The sequence below is a fragment of the Larus michahellis genome, chromosome 2 (genome assembly GCF_964199755.1).
Source record: "Larus michahellis chromosome 2, bLarMic1.1, whole genome shotgun sequence".
Classification (NCBI taxonomy): Eukaryota; Metazoa; Chordata; class Aves; order Charadriiformes; family Laridae; genus Larus; species Larus michahellis.
The window spans coordinates 101,143,270-101,160,870 of record NC_133897.1 but is presented as its reverse complement, the minus strand read 5'-3'; the positions used below and the strand labels follow the sequence as shown (position 1 = coordinate 101,160,870).

The following is a 17,601-nucleotide window of genomic DNA, read 5'->3' as shown; positions in this document are numbered from 1 at the left end:
CTTGACTTTGTAGAAAACAAATTATAAATGTTTGAATAGATTTGTAATATATGTATAAGATCTGCAGCAACAGAATACATACCTGAAGAGAGCTCATAATTTCATTTAGTTTATTAGACAAAAATATATGATTTAGACAAGTTTTGCTGACGCGCTATTTACAATCTGAAATCACTCTATATACAGAAAAAACACAAACACATGGGAAACATTTACCAAACAAATAATCCAAGAATGGTTAGAATAACACGATCTGAAATGGTACAATGAAGAAGGGGATCCATCTACAGATTTGTGTAATCGCTTTTATGGATTTGCACCACCTTATTGCAAAAAGAGATTGATGGGAGTCGTTTATATCGTTTCCTTTTTTTTTTTTTTTCTGTCCTTAATACCAGTCTCTGTAATATTTTTCACCAAACCATTTAATCAAGCAGAAGGGAGAGCTGTTAAAATTCTCGGTGTTCCCTCTTGCTGAGCCAAAGAGCTGCAGGGGGGAAGGGAGGAAGGAAAAAAAAAAAGACGTAACAATCTTTCAGTAAAAAAAAAAAAGAATCCTTTCCTATAATGGCCTGTCTATTGCTATAGCATCCTAGTATTAGTTAGTTGCACAGAAATCATTGTCACTGGTGTAATTAACACAAGATCTTTGAGGTCTGTTAAGTTTCATAAAAGTTACAGGCTGGCTATGTACAATTGCAATTTAGCCTAACTTTGAAAAGATTACAGCAACTTCTGTGTTTTTCTTGTTGTCTGTATGTATTATTATGGTGATGATTAGGTGTTATAATTAGTCTTTATTATTCAAACGCTCTGTTTCACATAAGTAACATTCCTGCAGTGAAAACAAACAAACAAACTCACTTGTCACGGACAGGCTGGAAGGGCGATTTTAGTGGCTGAGGTGGGGATTCGGTTCTTGGTACATTTTCTCTTTCTAGGAAGAGACAGAAGAAAAAAAAAAAAGAAAATAAAAACAAAACAAAACCAAACCAGGAGAACCATTTTAGAATAACAACAATAAAAATCTGGACAGTGTACAGAGAACACACCTCCCTCTCACCCTCTTGTTCAGATGTGTGTAGGTGTATATGTGTGCGTACGGCACTATTCCCTACTTTCAATATTTAAATAAAGGAGTATTGCAAGCTTTTCTTGCCACATTTTTGACTGTCATTGAAATTATTGGGAGATGAGGGTCGGGAAGGAAAGCAAAACTCAAAGAACATGTTTCACAGCACTGTTCCTGCATTCTCATCTTATTTGATGGGGGTATAGGGTGAGCATGTAATAGCCCACATGAAATGGGCTTAATGTATGCAATAAACATGCTCCAGGAAAAATAATAATAATAATAATAATAATAATAATAATAATAATAAAAATCAATGCTAGGTCAATCTGTAACTCCGTTAAAGGCAATCAGTTACACCAGGGCTGAGTCTGACACCATTGCTCAAGGAGAAGTTCATGTGCATGTGTTGGGGGGGGAGGGGGGAGGTGGATGCCTGGTGCATGCATTACCTATGTGTTTGGGACTGGTCCTCTCTGAAGGTTTTTCACTGCTTAGGGCTCCCAGGGTTGCTGTTAAAACAGAAGGTTGTTGCTGGGCCTGGAGGTGGTGATTGTGATGAGCAGCGTGGTGGTGATTTACTCCCAAAAAGGACCTCACATTGAGTAGGGAACTCTGAGCAAGGAAAGCCCCATTTGTCCAGTTGTGAAATTTGCCAATCTGGCATGTGTAGAGTCCATGGCTAGGGAGAAAAGCGGGGTGCTGTATCTGTGGAGAAGTGTGGTTAGCTTGGGGAGGAGGGGGCGGAGGGGGAGAAGATTTCAGGGCCCCATCGGGACTGGTTGCCGTCTCTGCCAAAGACCAAATCTTGGGTTTGCTGTGAGATGGCATCTGTAAATTGTTCTGTCCCCCGGGACTGATGATTCGCGTGCTGTTGTCAGAGGCCTCCTTCACCATGGCCAGCGTGTCTTTGGGTTTCAGCCCTTCAGACCCTGACAGCGCCAAATCCTTCTCCTTTTCCAAGTGCTCCTCTTCGCTGCTTTGTCTCAGGAGCTCGGGCTTCTCCTCCTCTTCCTCGTTGCTCTGCTCCCCATCGTTCTCGTCGATTTTATCTATGTCTATGCTCTCCAGGTCGATTTCCTCGTCGTCTTCGTTCTTCTCGGGGTCCCCCTCATTGTCACTCCCGAAGAGGTTCGCATCTTCTTGATCCTTACTCCTGGAGCCCCAGGTCACCTTGTTCTCCTTCTTGAGTCGCCGGCGGGCGTTGGCGAACCAGGTGGAGACCTGGGTGAGAGTCATCTTGGTGATGATGGCCAGCATGATCTTCTCGCCCTTGGTGGGGTAGGGGTTCTTGCGGTGCTCGTTGAGCCAGGCCTTGAGGGTGCTGGTACTCTCCCGGGTGGCGTTTTTGGGCCGCCCCGGGTCCCCGTACTGGAACTGTCCGTAGGGATAATAGCCGGGGGCAGTGTGGGCAGCAAAGGTAGCAGGGTGGACACCCGGATTATCTTTCAGCTCGTACTGGGAGCCCTGCAACACATTCAGACAAGCGGAGAGGAAAAAGCACATCAATTATCTCGTTAGCGTCTCTAACAGACCTGAATAGGCTACTCCGGGAGCCGGAATACGCCTTTGAGCGGTGCAAAGGGTCTTCACGGGCAAATTCGGCCCTCCCCGCTCCAGGCTCTTCACGTTTAGATCAGACAGAGGTATTCCCAAATGATTCCCCCCCCCCTTCTTGCAGGGAAAGGAAAAGAGAGGGGCTAAGCTGGGCTCTGACAGACATCATGCGTATTTTCTCCGCAAACCAACTCAAATCAAACGCTGGAAATGCAGCAACTTCGCATTCGCCCAGGCGAGACAATTTATTGTGCCCTCGAAATTATCAGGCAGAGAAAGCAGGTACTACAGCACAGTTACAAACTCATGCCTGCGCACAACGCCGCATTTATCTGCAAAATATCCAGGAGGATATTACAAATGCACACAGAGCATTCGTCTTTGGCCCCAGATCTGCCTTTAAAAGGAGTTGGCGTGAGAGGAGACTGGGGAGATGAATGCACAACTTCAGTACGAAGACACTTATAATGTAAGAGATTTTCCACACACAAGCCAACTCCCCCCCCCTCCCCGCCTCTTTCACCCCCCAAATCATACACTAAGATTCTGGTGTAAAACATTAACTTCTAACTGTTAGAAGCGCCTTTAAACTCTGGAATTAAAACTGACCCACGCATTGTAGAGTATGGATATGCAGACACTTTATCTCATAAGTTTTACTTTGATCTGGGCAGAGCAAACACAAATTGTTTACAAGCGTTTAGAGACGGTGATTTATTTGCAATCAATATTCTTTTTATCATCAGTAGTAAAACACAGCAAGTCAAATTATCCCATCAGGTGTTTTGGTAAATAACATTTTATCTTTCTAGCAACCTCATTAGGCCTCATTATTACCGCAAATTGTCCAGATATTAACTTATTATTTTAGCTCGTGATTTATAAGTGCTCAGAATTTTAGAATTTCTTTCAAAATATCACTGTCATGGTAAATCACTGTAGTAAAACACCAGGATACTTTGCGAGTAGGAAAGGGAACCGTTCCTATATAACTAACGTTTAAAGCCGTTTTCTTTTTTTCTTGCTTCTATTACAATCTCGCGCTTTTTTTTCCTAGTCCAGAAATACATTCTTAGTATTACTCTTGCGAAATTTCTGTCAGCCTTAAAAATGAACCTCTTCGAAAATGTCCGCGAGGAAACTAATCTAACTTTGTCAGACAGTTAAAAAGGAACATGTATTTTAATTTCAGAGACAACGCTTATACACAAAGAGAAGCCCGATGTAATTTTTGTAATGTGTTACAGAGAAGGCTTTTCTGCACTCCCTTTATTCCGCTGTCTTTTGTTATTGTTGCTGAAATTATATTTTTTTATGTAATCTCTGATGGGAATTCTTTTGAAGAAGCCACTTGTAAATCACTCATTGCTTCTGTCTCAACTTTTACTGCATTTCCAAAATCAAGGTTAAAAAAAAAAGTAGGAAAAGCATGATGTTAAAAATGCCTTCGCAGGAAATATTTGCAGCACAAAATGATCTGTTTTCAGATGCTGACCCTGGCTCAACACCGTATCTAGCTACTTGCCTACACATATGTATTAAAAACCCTCACAAGTTACGCCTTGCGTGCACCCAGTTATCAATATTCACACTTCTATGTTTCGGGAAAGAGAAAAGAGGGGCATTTAGAAATTAAGTGGAACCTGTGCGTACCGCCGCCGATAAATTTGGAGATACTAGGAACGAAAATGTTTCAACGACACCGGAGATAAAACCAGCTAGTTAAAAAAAAAGATGTTTCACTTTCTCACTATTACATTCTAAAGAAATGGGGGGGGGGGGGAAGGAAGGATCCGAGGACAATCTGAGTGACGGCAATTTGTTTTAGAGTTAACGCCAATATGCCTTTCTGCTCCGATGAATATAATGGGATGTAGATGCCCTCCTTCGCTTGATGCAAATCCGATCTATGATACTCGCCATAATCTGAGTATGAAAAGTTCAGGGAACGCAACGGGCCATTTTTAAGGCTCAAGGAAAATGTCTGGAAATAGACGGGCGTACCGGCCACCGACACCGCACTTTGGCCTTTCGGACGGAACCTGTTTCTAGCTCGGCGGCAAAGAAAAGAACGGGGCGGAAAGAGGAGCGCGCTGGAAAGCCAATTGCAACCACAAGGACCGACAATATCACCCCGTCAACAACACCACCAATAACAACAAGGAAAAAAAAAAAAAGCCGAGTTGCTAGGGAAAGCCGACAAGACGGAGGCAGGAGCCCTGCTCAGCCCTTCCACCTTTCCAAGAAGGAAAACTCGGAGGAGTTTTGCCCGGCTGGAGCGACGAGGGCGGATGGGGGACTGCTCCTGCAGACGGAACCCGCCGCCCCCGGGCCCCGGCCGTGCTCTCCCTGCCAGACCCGCCGGCAAACACACACACAAACACACACACACGCTCCCTGCTCCGCACCGGACCCCGCTCCGGGCGGGAACGGCCACCGCCGCCCTCCGCGCTCGGTTCCGCGACCCCCCGCCCGCCCCTACCCCCGTCTCCCCCTGCCTCCCGCCGCGGGGGCGGGGGGGGCACATCCCGGCGCTCACTCACCATTTGGGAGAAGAGGCCGAGGTCGGCGGTGTAGGGCAGGAAGGCGCTGTAGTTGGGGGCACTGTAGGGGCTGGCGTACATGCCCAGCACCGAGGTGACAGCGGCCGAGCCGCTGCCCAGCTCGGCGCCCGCCGGCCGGCCCGAAGCGGCGGCGGCTGCGGCGGCGGCTGCGGCGGCGGCTGCCAGCACCCCGGGCCGGTCGCTCCCGTACACCGCCTGGCTGGCGCTGAGATACTGCGGGTAGCCCAGCTGGGGGAAGGACATCTCCGGGGCGCGGGCACGGCGGCGGCGGCGGCAGCACTGGCGGCGGCGGCGGCAGAAGCGGCAGAAATATTAAAAAAAAAAAAAAAAAAAAGGGGGTGGGGGGGAAGGAATTATACCAAAAAAAAAAAAAAAAAAGAAGGGGGAGGAGGGAGCCTGAACAGCCGGGGAGGGGAGCGGAACAAACCCGGGCTTCTCTGGATCTCTCTTTCTTTCTCTCTCTCTCTTTTTTTCTTCCCCCCCCTCTCTCTTTACTGGAGTCAGGCAGGGCGAGAGAACAGAAATCGAGCCGATAATTTTCTTTTTTCGTTCTGATTTCTTTCTGGCAAGAGATATATTGCAACCTAGGTATGGAGGAGGAGGAGTGTGGAAGGATTCAGTGGGGTGTCTTTCCTCAAATCTCGGCTCTTCTGTGCTCCTAAATCCCTTAGATGTGATCTGATCAACAATTGAGCTCCAACTGATGTGTCTGCCCTTAGGTCCTAGGCTGATCTTTCAGATACAATTTGAAGTTGATGTTTTGATTGGCACCCACTTGAGCCGCAAGCGCCGCCCCGCACTCCCCCCCCCCCGCTCCATCGCCCCCCCTTCGCCCCCCTCGGTGCAGCACGTGGTGCGCAGCCCAGCCCGGGCCGTTTTCCTCCGTGCCTGCGTGTGCGTGTGTGTGTGCGTGTGTCCGCGCAGCTGCTCTGCTCTGCTGTGTGTGTGTGTATTTAATGTTTAGCAATGGGCTCCTTTCAGAAAAGCCCCCACTGCTGTATGACAACCTGTCTACACGATTTTACAGCTGTCCAACATTGGGGTTTTGCTGTTTCGCAGCCTTAGTGTGTCCCCTTTTAACAAAAACAACTGTGTTGCTGTTTTTTTTCCACCTTTAACATTGAGTCCCCCTTGTCGTCGTTGGACTCAGGAACAAACGAGAGTGGCCGTGAGAGGGAAAGGGGGCTTTGCAGCCAGGCGACTTGTAACAATTTACCACTAAAAAAAAAAAAAAAAAGGAAGGCATATAAATAAATAAATAAATAAATGCGGTCTATCTATAGCAACCCACAAACGCCACACACACACACAACTTTGCTGAAAGTCACAAGGCTCCTAGCAGTTCTCCCCAGAAAAAAATCTTTAGTTAAAAAAAAAAAGACCCGCAGCGATCTCTACCCGTCGCCCCCGTTCCCCCCCGCCCTTTCTCCTCCTCATGCCCTGCCGACCGATTGACGCTCAGGGACAATTATCAGAGGCATTGCGACGGTTCTCGTAATATTAGCAATAAATAATCCTGCAAATCAACAGTGGCGACATGTATGCCGAAGGGCACAGAAGACCCCCAGCCCTCGCCCCCGAGCAGGGGCGGGGAGGGGGAAGCTGAGTGACTGGTGGATTGTCAAAACTTCCATCCGCCCATTGCAGCGGGGACCAAAGGAAACGCATGGCGGGGGGGGGGGGGGAGGTGGTGAGGCGAAAGGACCAACACGGGCTGCTGCCATTATCGTCATTAACAGCAATGATTAGAGGAAGGGACTTTTTTTTCCTTCTTCTTCCTCTGTCCCCTTGGAGTGGGGTGGAAGGTGCAGCGGGGAGACAAAGGACCCCTCTGCGAGGGACCGAGGGACTCGGCCGCCTTGAAGGAGACGAGTCGCCACCGCTGTGACCTGCCCGCGATGTTGCCCGTTATCCTCGACGTGGCAGGGCTCTCCCGTACCCCGCCGGGGTTGGCACAGCCTCGCACCGCCCGGCCGCCACCGAAAACTTTCCTTTGCCCACCGCTGCCGGGGCCTTCCCATCCCCCGCCGCTGAGGGAAAACGGGGAGCGGGGGGGAGGGGTGGGGGAGGCGGCGAGCTGGGCGTTTCTTGCCCCCGACCCTCCCAGCCCCGACGGCACTGCCGGGGGGCCGCTCTGCCCCACGAGTCCGGCCCTGGGCGCGGGGAGCGTCAGGCCGGCCCGGGCCGGGCGCTTCCGTCCCTCGGCCGGACCCAGCGGGAGCGATCGCGCGGAGGAGCGCGGAGCGGCCGCCCGCGGCCCGGCCCGGCCCGGCCCTCGCTGCCGCCGTCCCCGCCGCCCGGGAGCTCCGTCTTTGTGCTGAAGGGGCGGACGGGGCCGACGAGCTCTTCCTCAAGGGACGGCGCGGCGCGGCGGGGGCGGCGGAGGCCCGCTGCTTTTCGGGATGCAAGTGTGTGGCGGGGGCGGGAGGAGAGGAAGAAGTGTGTGTGGGGGTGGGGGGCACGGATGTCTCTCTCCTTTTCCCGAGCCCAGGGCGAAAGCCAGCTCCTCAGGTCTCCGCGGGGCTTCGAGACCCCTCTCCGAGCCGCGGCTTCAGCCCGACACCGCGGGTCCCGCCGGGACCGGCTGCCGCTGGAGGGGAGGGGGATCCCTCCCTTCCTGCGAACGCCCCCGCGGGGTGTCTCTAACCCCGACCAGCCCTTCCCTCCCCGCGCTCCGGGGAACCCGCTCCGTCTCGGGGAGTTGGTTAAAACTTCCTTCCCCCATCAGTTGGAAATAGGGAGCTTTCCCCTTCCCGTGTTTCACAAGGAGCGGAGGATTCCCACCCTCCTCCCCTCACCTCCCCCCCCGCCCCGCTCCAAAATCTCACCCTCAAAGCAGGCGAGCGACCCTCAGACAAAAATGCACCGCCGTAACAAAGCTGAGCGGGGCTTGGAAATTGCAGCGGTGTTTTGCGAATGGCAGTGTCACATTACAAGGGCTGCAGGTAAATAAAGGTGGGATAAGGCACCGACGCTGCCGAAATCTTCTTAGCGCTTTAGATCTGAGTGGAATGTGTATCCAGAAAAGGTTTCCACTTGGAGGCTTAAGAAATGTGAGCCATCCCCTCCCCCACCCGCTCCCATCCTTCTCAGATCGGTTCAGGGGGAAAAAAAATGCGGGGGGGGGGGGGAAGTTTCGCTTGCTTTTCTATCAGCCCAGCATCTTTTCGGGGCGAACTTTGCTGTTCTTCACCTTGTGTGGAAATCGAGAAAAAAAAAAAACAAAACCAAAAAACAAACAAACAAAACCCAAAAAAACAAAATGCATGTTACCTGCAACGGTGATTTTGTGGGGAGAGGGAGAGGGGACAAAAAGAAACAGGACAAAAAATATGAAGAAGAAATAAAAAAAAAAGAAAAGGAAGAAAGAAAGGAAGGAAGGAAGGAAGAAACCCGCCGAGGACGGGGAAAGTTGCAAGATTGGGAGGAGAGCTTTGTTTCTCATCTGCAAAGTTCCCGGCGCAGGGATGAGCAGGGTCCTGCGAACACCAGTAATTATGCACAGTTCTGATCAGTAAATGCCAATCCCTCACCACGCGATTCCTGCTACTGCATTGGACATTGCCCATTTTTCTGACGGTTTATTAAGTCACTTTAGTAGGCAACCTTTCAAAGCCCTTTTTAATTTTTTTTCCCCCCTTGTGCAAGTAAGCTGGGACCAGAGCTGCTACACTAAGCTACTTAGCTTGAAAATCAGTTTAGTGAAGGTCTGGGAGATTCTGGGTTTATTTCCCCCCTTACAAGACCTATAGCAGGAGCTTAATAACAAAAGTGCGAAAAGAACGAAACTCTACGGAAAATTACAAACATCAGCAGCAGCTGCCAGAAGCACCAGGAAAATCTTGCCCTAAACCCCAAGACCTAAACAGTCAAAAAGGTTGGTGTGATCAACCCCCCTATCCATAAATTAGCTTGAAATTGTTGAGATATGGAATAAAATACTGTTGTGTTTTTGTTTTTGTTTTTGTTTTTTTTTTTTAAGGTAATTTAAAACATAAATTGGAAAAAAAATCTCTTCTTTTTACTTTTTTCTTTTTTTTTTCTGAGATCTGTGTTTTAGTTGCTCGAATGCCTCCTTAACTTTCGGCAAAACCTAACAAAAAGGAAAGCGGTGCCAACTCACTAGCCGAACAGCGTTTTTAAAGACGACAAACAGTCACGTAGAGAAAAAAAAAAAAGGGATTGGGCTCAGAGTGAAAAGCAGAGTCACCTTCCCGATGGAGAGCGGATGCACGTCTGAAAACAGGCGGGAGAGAAATATATAGCAGCGCTGGGTATAATGTGATTATAGCTAAGGTAATCGCTTAAAATAAATTGTATACTGTTTAAAGTAAATCGACCTAAATGGCCACGCTCATATAATTCAAAGATCATTGGGTAGATAAACTTCTCCTTAAAGAGCCTTTCTTGAGAAGGAGTTTGCTAAGACAGTGTGATCCTTCCAGTTTCTTAAGGCGATGCATCCACTGCCAAGAGATTTTCTCTTTATTATTAACAAATCAGTTTAGATAGGGGTCCGATAAGAAATGCAAATCCAGACATAGGGGTCGCTGCTTGGCCGAATTTTAACTAAAGGCTGGTTCTGCAGGAATTGACTAAAGGGTATGTTTGCGAAGAGGATATGTGAAGCTTTGACACTGACTCTACTAAAAAAATGAAGTCAGTGATTTTGATCTGCTCCAGATGTCCTAAGAGTGGATATTGCAGGGCTGGGAATCCGCACCAAATATCTGAGGGCACTGATGGTAATCAGCGCAACACATCAGCCAGGGGGGACTGGCAATTGTGATAACCTGCTGCAAATGTGCAGGGCTGGAGATGGCAGTGATAAACCGCTGAAAATATCTTCAAATGGAGATGACAGAGATGTTGAAAGGAGACACCTAACTATGGGGAGAATAGGATACTAAGCAGAGCACAATCTGGGAGTGGAGTTGAGATATTTACTAGGCTACGGTTCACCCGTGTAATTTCCACAGAGGTACAGGCGGTTGTGCGCCGTCTCTGCGTGCAAATATACGCGCGTATGGACCCCTTACTAAAATTCGGGGTTTATGCGGCGTTGATAGTAAGATCTACCAAGAGAAAGGGAGGCTTAATCGCTAAAGCGCCTTGTTTGTGGCTTGGGAAGAAAAGTTTTCATTTAATTCTGGGACTGCTTTGAAACATCCTGGTAGCGATTTCTTTTGCAAATCCTCTCTTGATTTTCAGCTCGCACCGGTAATAGACGAAGAAATTTAAGATGATCTCTTCAGTTAATAGTCTGTTTCAATTTTCTATCCTGTGGCAAGAACGTGCAAGGAAAAAAAAAAAAGTGCCAAAAAAATAGATTATCCGTATGTTGCTAATTTTCTGACTGTTCTCAGCACGTAGTTTCACTGTCTTTTTTTTTTTCTCTCTCTGCCTTTTTTATGTGTAAGTTTAAAATAACTCTACCGTGTTAAGTATCAATCCTATACATTTTAATGATACATCTGTGCAGGACTGAATCCATTAATTTAATATATCTCGCCTAGATTCTAATTATGCACTGACTGTCGACTATTTGGATCAGTTGACTGAGTTTTCATTAAGTGTATTATATCTGATTTAGCACGGGACCGCGTTTCATTCGACGACGTGTGCTTTTTTATTATTTTTTTCTGGGGGGGGGTGGTGGGGGTGGTGGTGGTGGTGCCGGTGGCAGGGCTGCGGCTCCGCAGGACCTTGGCGTTGGTGTCCTCCCGCTGGTGACCCGCTGCCAGGCCCCGTCGCCTCCGTGCGTCCGTCCTGAGCGCTTCTCATCAGCCCTGATTTATGAGCCTTGTTAAACACTCATTATTACTTTGCACCTTTTTTTTTTTTTTTTTTTTTTTTTTTTTTTTTTTTCCAGCAGGGTCTGGGAAACAACCCCACTTTGTGACAACAGGGCATGTGTCAAACAATTATAGGCGGAGAGGTGATGTAGCTCTGGAACACCAGATTGCACCCCTCCTCCCCTTCACGCCCATCCCGAGGAACATTTCTGTTAAAAAAAAAGGTAAAAGGGAAGGAAAAAAAAAAAAATAAAAAGTTAAAAAAAAATCTCATTCTCTTTTTGCAAATTTAACTCACAGCAACAGCAGCCTCCAGACCTCTGACCGTGCAAACGAATGGTTTGGTTTGTCCAAATAAACACAAAGTTGCAATCAGGGATATCTGGTCGATTCCCTAAACGTGAACACACATATATATCCACAGCACAGGTAGTACAGGAAGGAATCCAAGTCTCAGCAGCTACAGCGTCTGATTGTATTCAAGGTAACAGCTAATAAGGCGTTTACAAAGATTATTTTATTCAGAGAGAGAGAGAGCATTTAAAAAAGAAATTATGGTCATTCCTCTCTTTTTGAAAAATAAATTAAGAGAAATTGTTTGGTTTTTTTTCCCTGATACCCTGGCGGTGACTTTTTACTAATAATTTATCAGTCCACCTCAGTTGCAACTTACATTTATTTCTGATAGCAATGCGAATGCACAGATGCTCTCTTCCTTAGTGCTTTTGCAAATGAATTGTTAAAGCCACGCACACAGGCCTATATGAACAAGCACACAAATCTATAGAATGAATCATCTGCCTCTCTCTGTATCTATCTGTCCGTCTGTCTGTCTTCCTGTCTATGAATATTTTATGGGTCTGAACTTAATTAACAAAATAATTTCCATTTTGTCTCCAAAATGATCAACAGCAATTACGTGAGATTTTTAAGGTTTATAATTTTATGTCACCAGACTGTTGCTTGGGGGCAGAGGCACAATTGCCATGCCAGCTGCAGTTGTATTTATTTGTTTTTCTGTCTTGTTCCTGTAGGGCTGCATTATGCAGTTTTTAATTAGTTTGTGTTTGTATTTCACCCGTCCCAAATCAATGCCATCCTGGAGCAATGCAATGTAAATTCCTACAGTACAGGTGTAGCTGCTAGCTCTGGAACACTAGGAAACTCATGTCTTACAAATGAAAGCAGTGAATGCCATTCAGCCAAACTGTCAGCTTTAAACAGCCAAGAGGAAGGAGATCAAAGCAGAGAGCAGGAACTTCTACTCTCCAGATTAGTCTTTATGGTTTGAACGCCTAATGCTATTAAAGGGAACCAGGACATATAGCACATCGTTGGCTACAAAGTTACTTCTAATTTTGCTGAAGTCCTGCCTTATTTTGGCCAATGTAAGCCTTCAGAGCATTTCAAGATGCACTGTTTCCTTTGAGGCCTAGTAGCTACTCATCTGAAATTATGCAGAACTAATGCCTTCAGAGACACATTTCTGTTTGTGCACATATTTATATAACTTATCGCCTTCTGAAAGATAATTTTGATTTCCTCCTAGGTTCCACAAAGTCTTTTAATAGAACTCGCAGCAATAAAACCTGAAATTCTAGTATCTCCAGACATGAAAAGTCCCTTTATGTTGTGTTTGGTGTCTCTTCTTTCTTGAAATGACCTCTGTACGGTGGTGTATAAATCTATTATTCCAGTCACTAGGGAATTCTTTTAAAGCTTTCTCTTTTTTTTTGTCAGGAATAAGAGATCGTTCATCTTTAACTAGGCCACATAGAAATTATGATTCAACAGCAGTGTATATTTAATTAGAGTAATCTCACTTGAATTTAATTACCTAATGAATTATTTGTTTAAAAGGTAAAAAGGCTTGTTTGCCAAGTACAGTGCAACCCACTGATAAGAACTTCCGTTATAAGAACATTAATATTTAAAAAAAAAAAAAGCTCAACCAACATTTTATGGTTTTATATTTTAACTCTTTGGTTCTGCCAGCCGTCGTTGGCCGCGCCGAGCCCGCTACGATCAGGGCTCCGACCCCGTCCCTTCGACTCCCCGCAGTCGGCCCCCCCCGCCACCGCCCACCCGCGTAAGTAACGCGCCCCACGGCGCCGCGGCAGCCGGCGGAGTGGGGGGTTGGTGGGGTGTCGGTGGAGGAGAGACGGACACGGGCGGCTTTGCCGGGTGAATTTCGAGGCGAAACGCCGGCGCGACTCGGCAAGCGGCGGCGAGGCTGGCCGGCTGCCGCGGGGAGAGGGGCTGCGCGCCGCTCCGCGCAACGCGCATCGCTCCGCGCAGCGCCGGGCAGCCGCCGGGCGCGGAGTTGCTCCCCAGGGCTGCTCTCCCTTCCCCGCAGCGCCGTGCCTGAAGGAGGTCCTGGCCGGGAAGGTGTCGGAGCGCCGGGCTACAAAACAGTCATCTTCTTTAATTTATTTATTTTTTTTTTTTCTTTCTCCCTTTCCCCCCAGTCTTGTGGGCAGCGCAGCTAATGACAGTCCTTAGATTATTTACGGTTCTTCGTCCAAGTCAACAAAAAACTGACCAGCCTCTACCCTTGACCTTTCTCCTCTGTTCCCAAGTTTTCCAGCTACCGCATTGTTTGTTTCCAAGATGCAACGCATACAGTGCTGAGCTGCAACACTTGTCAGAAGATTCGTCTGAAAGCATCACAGCTCGGGGATTATCTGCCTCCAAAAAAAAAAAAAAAAGGCATGTTTTTTTCTTATGCAATAGTGGGAAGGTCTTGATGTATTCTACTGACCTGCTGCAGAAAAACTAGATCCAAATAAATTTCTCTTTTTTTGTTTTTTTTGTTTTTTTTTTGTTTGTTTGTTTTCTTCTGCACTGGGACCTCTTCTGTAACGTTTGGCAGTGGGACCTCTCGAAGGTACCACTGTGCGGTTATGTGTCGCTCGGACTGAGAACTTTCGGTCCGTCCTCCCCCCTTCCCCAGAACACAACGAGGCCACCGGCAAGGCCTGAACCGCCGGGTGGGGAGCAGCGAGGGGTCGGATTGACCTCTCCTCCCCCCGCGCAGCGATGCCCTGACACCAGGCAGGATGCCCGGTCGCTGCCAGCATAGGGAACAGGCGTTAAACCCGTATCGCTGGAGGTGGCGAAGGTGATCAGGGGATGCCCAACATGAAGGGGTGTTTCTCCCTCGCCTTCCTTTGGTAGGTAAGAACCTGCCAAACATTTCTGCTTGTGGAGGAGCAGCAAGAGGGGAAGGGGACCGTGGGCAGGGAGGGTAAAAAAACAAAGCCAAGCTTAAAAGTAAACTTCAGCAATGCTGAGGCATCATTTCGAGCCAAAGCCGGGGTGGGGGTGGGGGGGGGTGGTCCCTAACAGGTGGCACTAAAGCTCCTACTCGGGCCGTCCTGCAGCCAAGGACCGCAGCAGCAATTAGCCCGTGGGTGCACGCACAGACGTACCGCCCACGCAGAGGCAGAGCCGGAGATGCACCCACGCTTCAAAACACCGAACCCGCCGGCTCTGCAGGGAAATCTCCCCCGCTCCCCCTTTCCCCCGCCCTGAGGCCAGGTAGGAGGTAACCGGCCGGTGGCCCCGCGGAGGCGGCGAGGGCTGCGAGCCGCCGGGAGCCCCGCCGCCACCGGGCGAGGGTGCGTGGCCCGCGGGCACCCCCACACCCACCCCCCCGACCACGCAGCGCCCTCGCCCCGCTCCTGCCCCGCTTTCGACGCCGGCGTTTGAAGTGCAGATGGGCTGGATGCGGTTTCCGCAGCAGTGGGCTGCTTTGCTGCGGAAGTGCCCGCTCAAGTCTTCTCGCTCGATGGCGGCGCAGTTTGCGCGGCGCTGAAAATGCAGCCCAGCGCAGCGGGGCTGGGCCCCCGCCGGAGCGGTGTCGGGCGGGGGGGGTACGGGGGCGAGAAGACCGGAGAGCCCCTCTCGGACCGCAAAGTCAACCCGTGGTGGCCTGGGGATGTGCTGGGTGTCAGGCAGGAAAGGAGTGGCGGAGGCAAGCCTCAGCCTTTGCCGTTCTCCGTCTTCTCCGTTTCAGGGTGTAGATCCTCATTTTTTTTTATTTTTTCTTTTTTTCCCCATGATTTTTGGAGTTCTGCTGAAGAGAGGCAGCTTTATGCACAGGTCGCACAAGCTATTGGCACGGAGGCGGCAGCAGAGGTTACCCCCTCACCAGCACCTCAACTCCTATTTCTTGGTGCCAGAGGGGTGATGCCTATTTTGCACTTTCAGGTAAATATTCCAGGTCCTGAACCCAAGAGTAGCCTCGAGTCTGTTACAGTGAGAATGGCAGTTTGACTTCAGAAAACCCCAAACCTCACAACTGTATTAAAAATGTTAAAGACATTCAAAGCTGAGGCTGCAGTCCTTTTCAGATCTTACAGCAAAATTATCACAATATCTCACTGTTTAGAGGCATATAAATATGTTGGCCTCCTCTACTATGCGTCATTTGCACACAGTATTATTAGAATCAACTGGCAACTCCACTGAAATGTTTGTAATGGCTTTGAGATATTATGGGAGTTATAGATCTGTATGCCTGGCGTTTTAATTCTCAAAGGCCTATGCTTTTCTTAATGTTATGAGTGCAGTCGTCACAGCACGTCTACATAATGTAGTTTACTCCATTAATTTTGATAACCAAATACGTATATTAATAGATCATATTTGGCTGTGTGTTTTTATTCTTACCCCCTTTGGAAGATGTGTGTATTTCTACTGTATTATTACTGATAAAGTACAGCTGTATAATTTCAATTGTGTAGTTACGGTAGGACAAACTATTAAATATATCTTAGACTGGAACTTGTTGAATTAAAATTCCTCAGAAAAAGCTCCTCAGATTCTTTTTAATATTCTATAAACAGAATAATTTACAATGTCATTCTATCTCTTCTATAGCTTTCTTCTAACACTTCAGCATTAGTAGCAGTTGGTGTATTTTCTTTCTTTGCTTTCTTTCTTCTTAGATGTATAGTCACTCTTTTGTTGATATAATTGACTTCTGTATCCATTGATGTGTGCTGCATTTTAGTGATGACTTTTTGTTTTAGCCAATAATACTTTTTAATAAGATTGTTTGGATCATATTTTAAGGACAGGTGTAAACAGTTGGTTTGTTTTTTAATGTCTAGTGTAGACCCGGGCAAGGTTTTTGCCCGGGAACAGGTTTGCACTGAAATCAGACTATACATTTTTCTACATTTATATACTTAGACACATTTTCAACTTTACTTTACTTTAGGCTTACTAAATTGTAATTAGCTTCCCTCTTCTGCGTCTTTTGTCTACATTAATATGCTAAAGTCCATGAGGGCTGTATCTCTCTTGTATTTGTTCTTTCTAATAATACAAGAGTATATTTGAATGGCAACACAGTTTGAACTTGGTCTGTATCAAACAGCACTAGTCCATTGAAAGCATTGCGTCAGGATAATAGTGAGACCAGAAATAAAGTGGATTTAAAAAAATAATAGTAATTGAATGAAAATACTTCTACTGAAATACAATATAATGAGAAAATCCTTCATGTGTGGTGCTTAGAACAAATATTGACTGGTGGACTAATACTATTGTGTTCCTTAACGAGAAAGTTAATCATGTCCTCGACTGAATTATTGGTCTAGATGCTGCGAGAAACAGGGAACTAGACTGTTCAAATTTTTTAGGACTTAGTCTTTGTGGTAGTTAGATCACTGTGGCAATGAGTAGAACGCGGTGTGCAACCCTGAGCTGCATCATTGTACTCTACAAAGTAGCACTGAGTTTATTTTATTGATTCACTGCAGGTTTTTTTCCCCACAAACTGCTGTTCTTCATCTCGTATGTTTCAGTTTACTTATGTATGGTACTTCCCTGCCAAAGAAGGCAATTTTTAGGATTTCGCCTGGAGTTGAAAACACTCAGATAATAATGATAATAACACCTTCACTGTTAATTCTTCATGCATAACTAGACTGCTTCAATTTACAAGACATCTTATACAATATGGATATATTTTTCTTTTTTTTTTTTCCCCCATGTGTGTTCTGCTGTTTTCTCATATGTTTTGCATTGTTCACAGACAAGATAAATTTTAGATGTTTAAGTCATGATGTTCAGAGACTTACAGACATTATTGAGAACAGTAAGGAATTATGAGCATTTACAAACACAACAGGCCCAAATTAAGACCCTCAGTTCAGCAGCTGGAAGCTTTTTGGGGTTAATTACTACACGCGAAGAGAAAACATGCAAGGAACTGTGTACTCATTATATTCTGCACCCTCAAGTTAAAGAGATTACCAATGGAGTAAAAGATTGGTTAGCTTGAGTACAGGTAGTGGAACCTGAATTCAAGTTTTTTATTGTGTTCACCTATGTCCGTAAGTTGAAATATTTAACACCTGGATGTTTTTTGAATGCCACGGGATGCTCAAATAAAGAGAGATACGAAACAAATCTAAGCCAACCAGATGTTTTGAAGACAAGGAAAGTAAAAGGCCGTATCCTGCAAAACGGGGCTGATAATGGACGGGGAAATATTTGCTTTTCTGTTTCACCTTTTATTTCTTTCCCTGGGTTTTCCATGAGGGTCAGAGAGTTAGACAACAACATGGTCATTCGGCAGTTCGCAGGTGTTTTTTCTTTC

At 47.0% G+C, this 17,601-nt stretch overlaps 1 protein-coding gene across 1 annotated transcript; it reads right to left on the bottom strand.

The window, feature by feature from the left end:
• Positions 1-309: 309 nt before the first annotated feature.
• Positions 310-5,915, bottom strand: IRX1 (iroquois homeobox 1). The gene is made up of 4 exons (XM_074573590.1): positions 5,173-5,915; positions 1,525-2,539; positions 865-937; positions 310-487 (listed from the first exon to the last, which is right to left on the bottom strand). Exons 1-4 carry the CDS (start codon positions 5,434-5,436, stop codon positions 430-432), a joined length of 1,410 nt encoding a protein of 469 aa, XP_074429691.1. The 5' UTR covers positions 5,437-5,915; the 3' UTR covers positions 310-429.
• Between the last annotated feature and the right edge of the window lie 11,686 nt (positions 5,916-17,601).

Excerpts from the sequence above, each read along its gene's own strand:
- IRX1 (XM_074573590.1), bottom strand. The coding sequence starts at position 5,436 with ATGTCCTTCCCCCAGCTGGGCTACCCGCAGTATCTCAGCGCCAGCCAG. Across the intron at positions 938-1,524 it reads GACCAGTCCCAAACACATAG|AAAGAGAAAATGTACCAAGA; the intron begins GTAATGCATGCA and ends GTCTCTTCCTAG. Across the intron at positions 488-864 it reads TTCCAGCCTGTCCGTGACAA|CTCTTTGGCTCAGCAAGAGG; the intron begins GTGAGTTTGTTT and ends TCCCCCCTGCAG.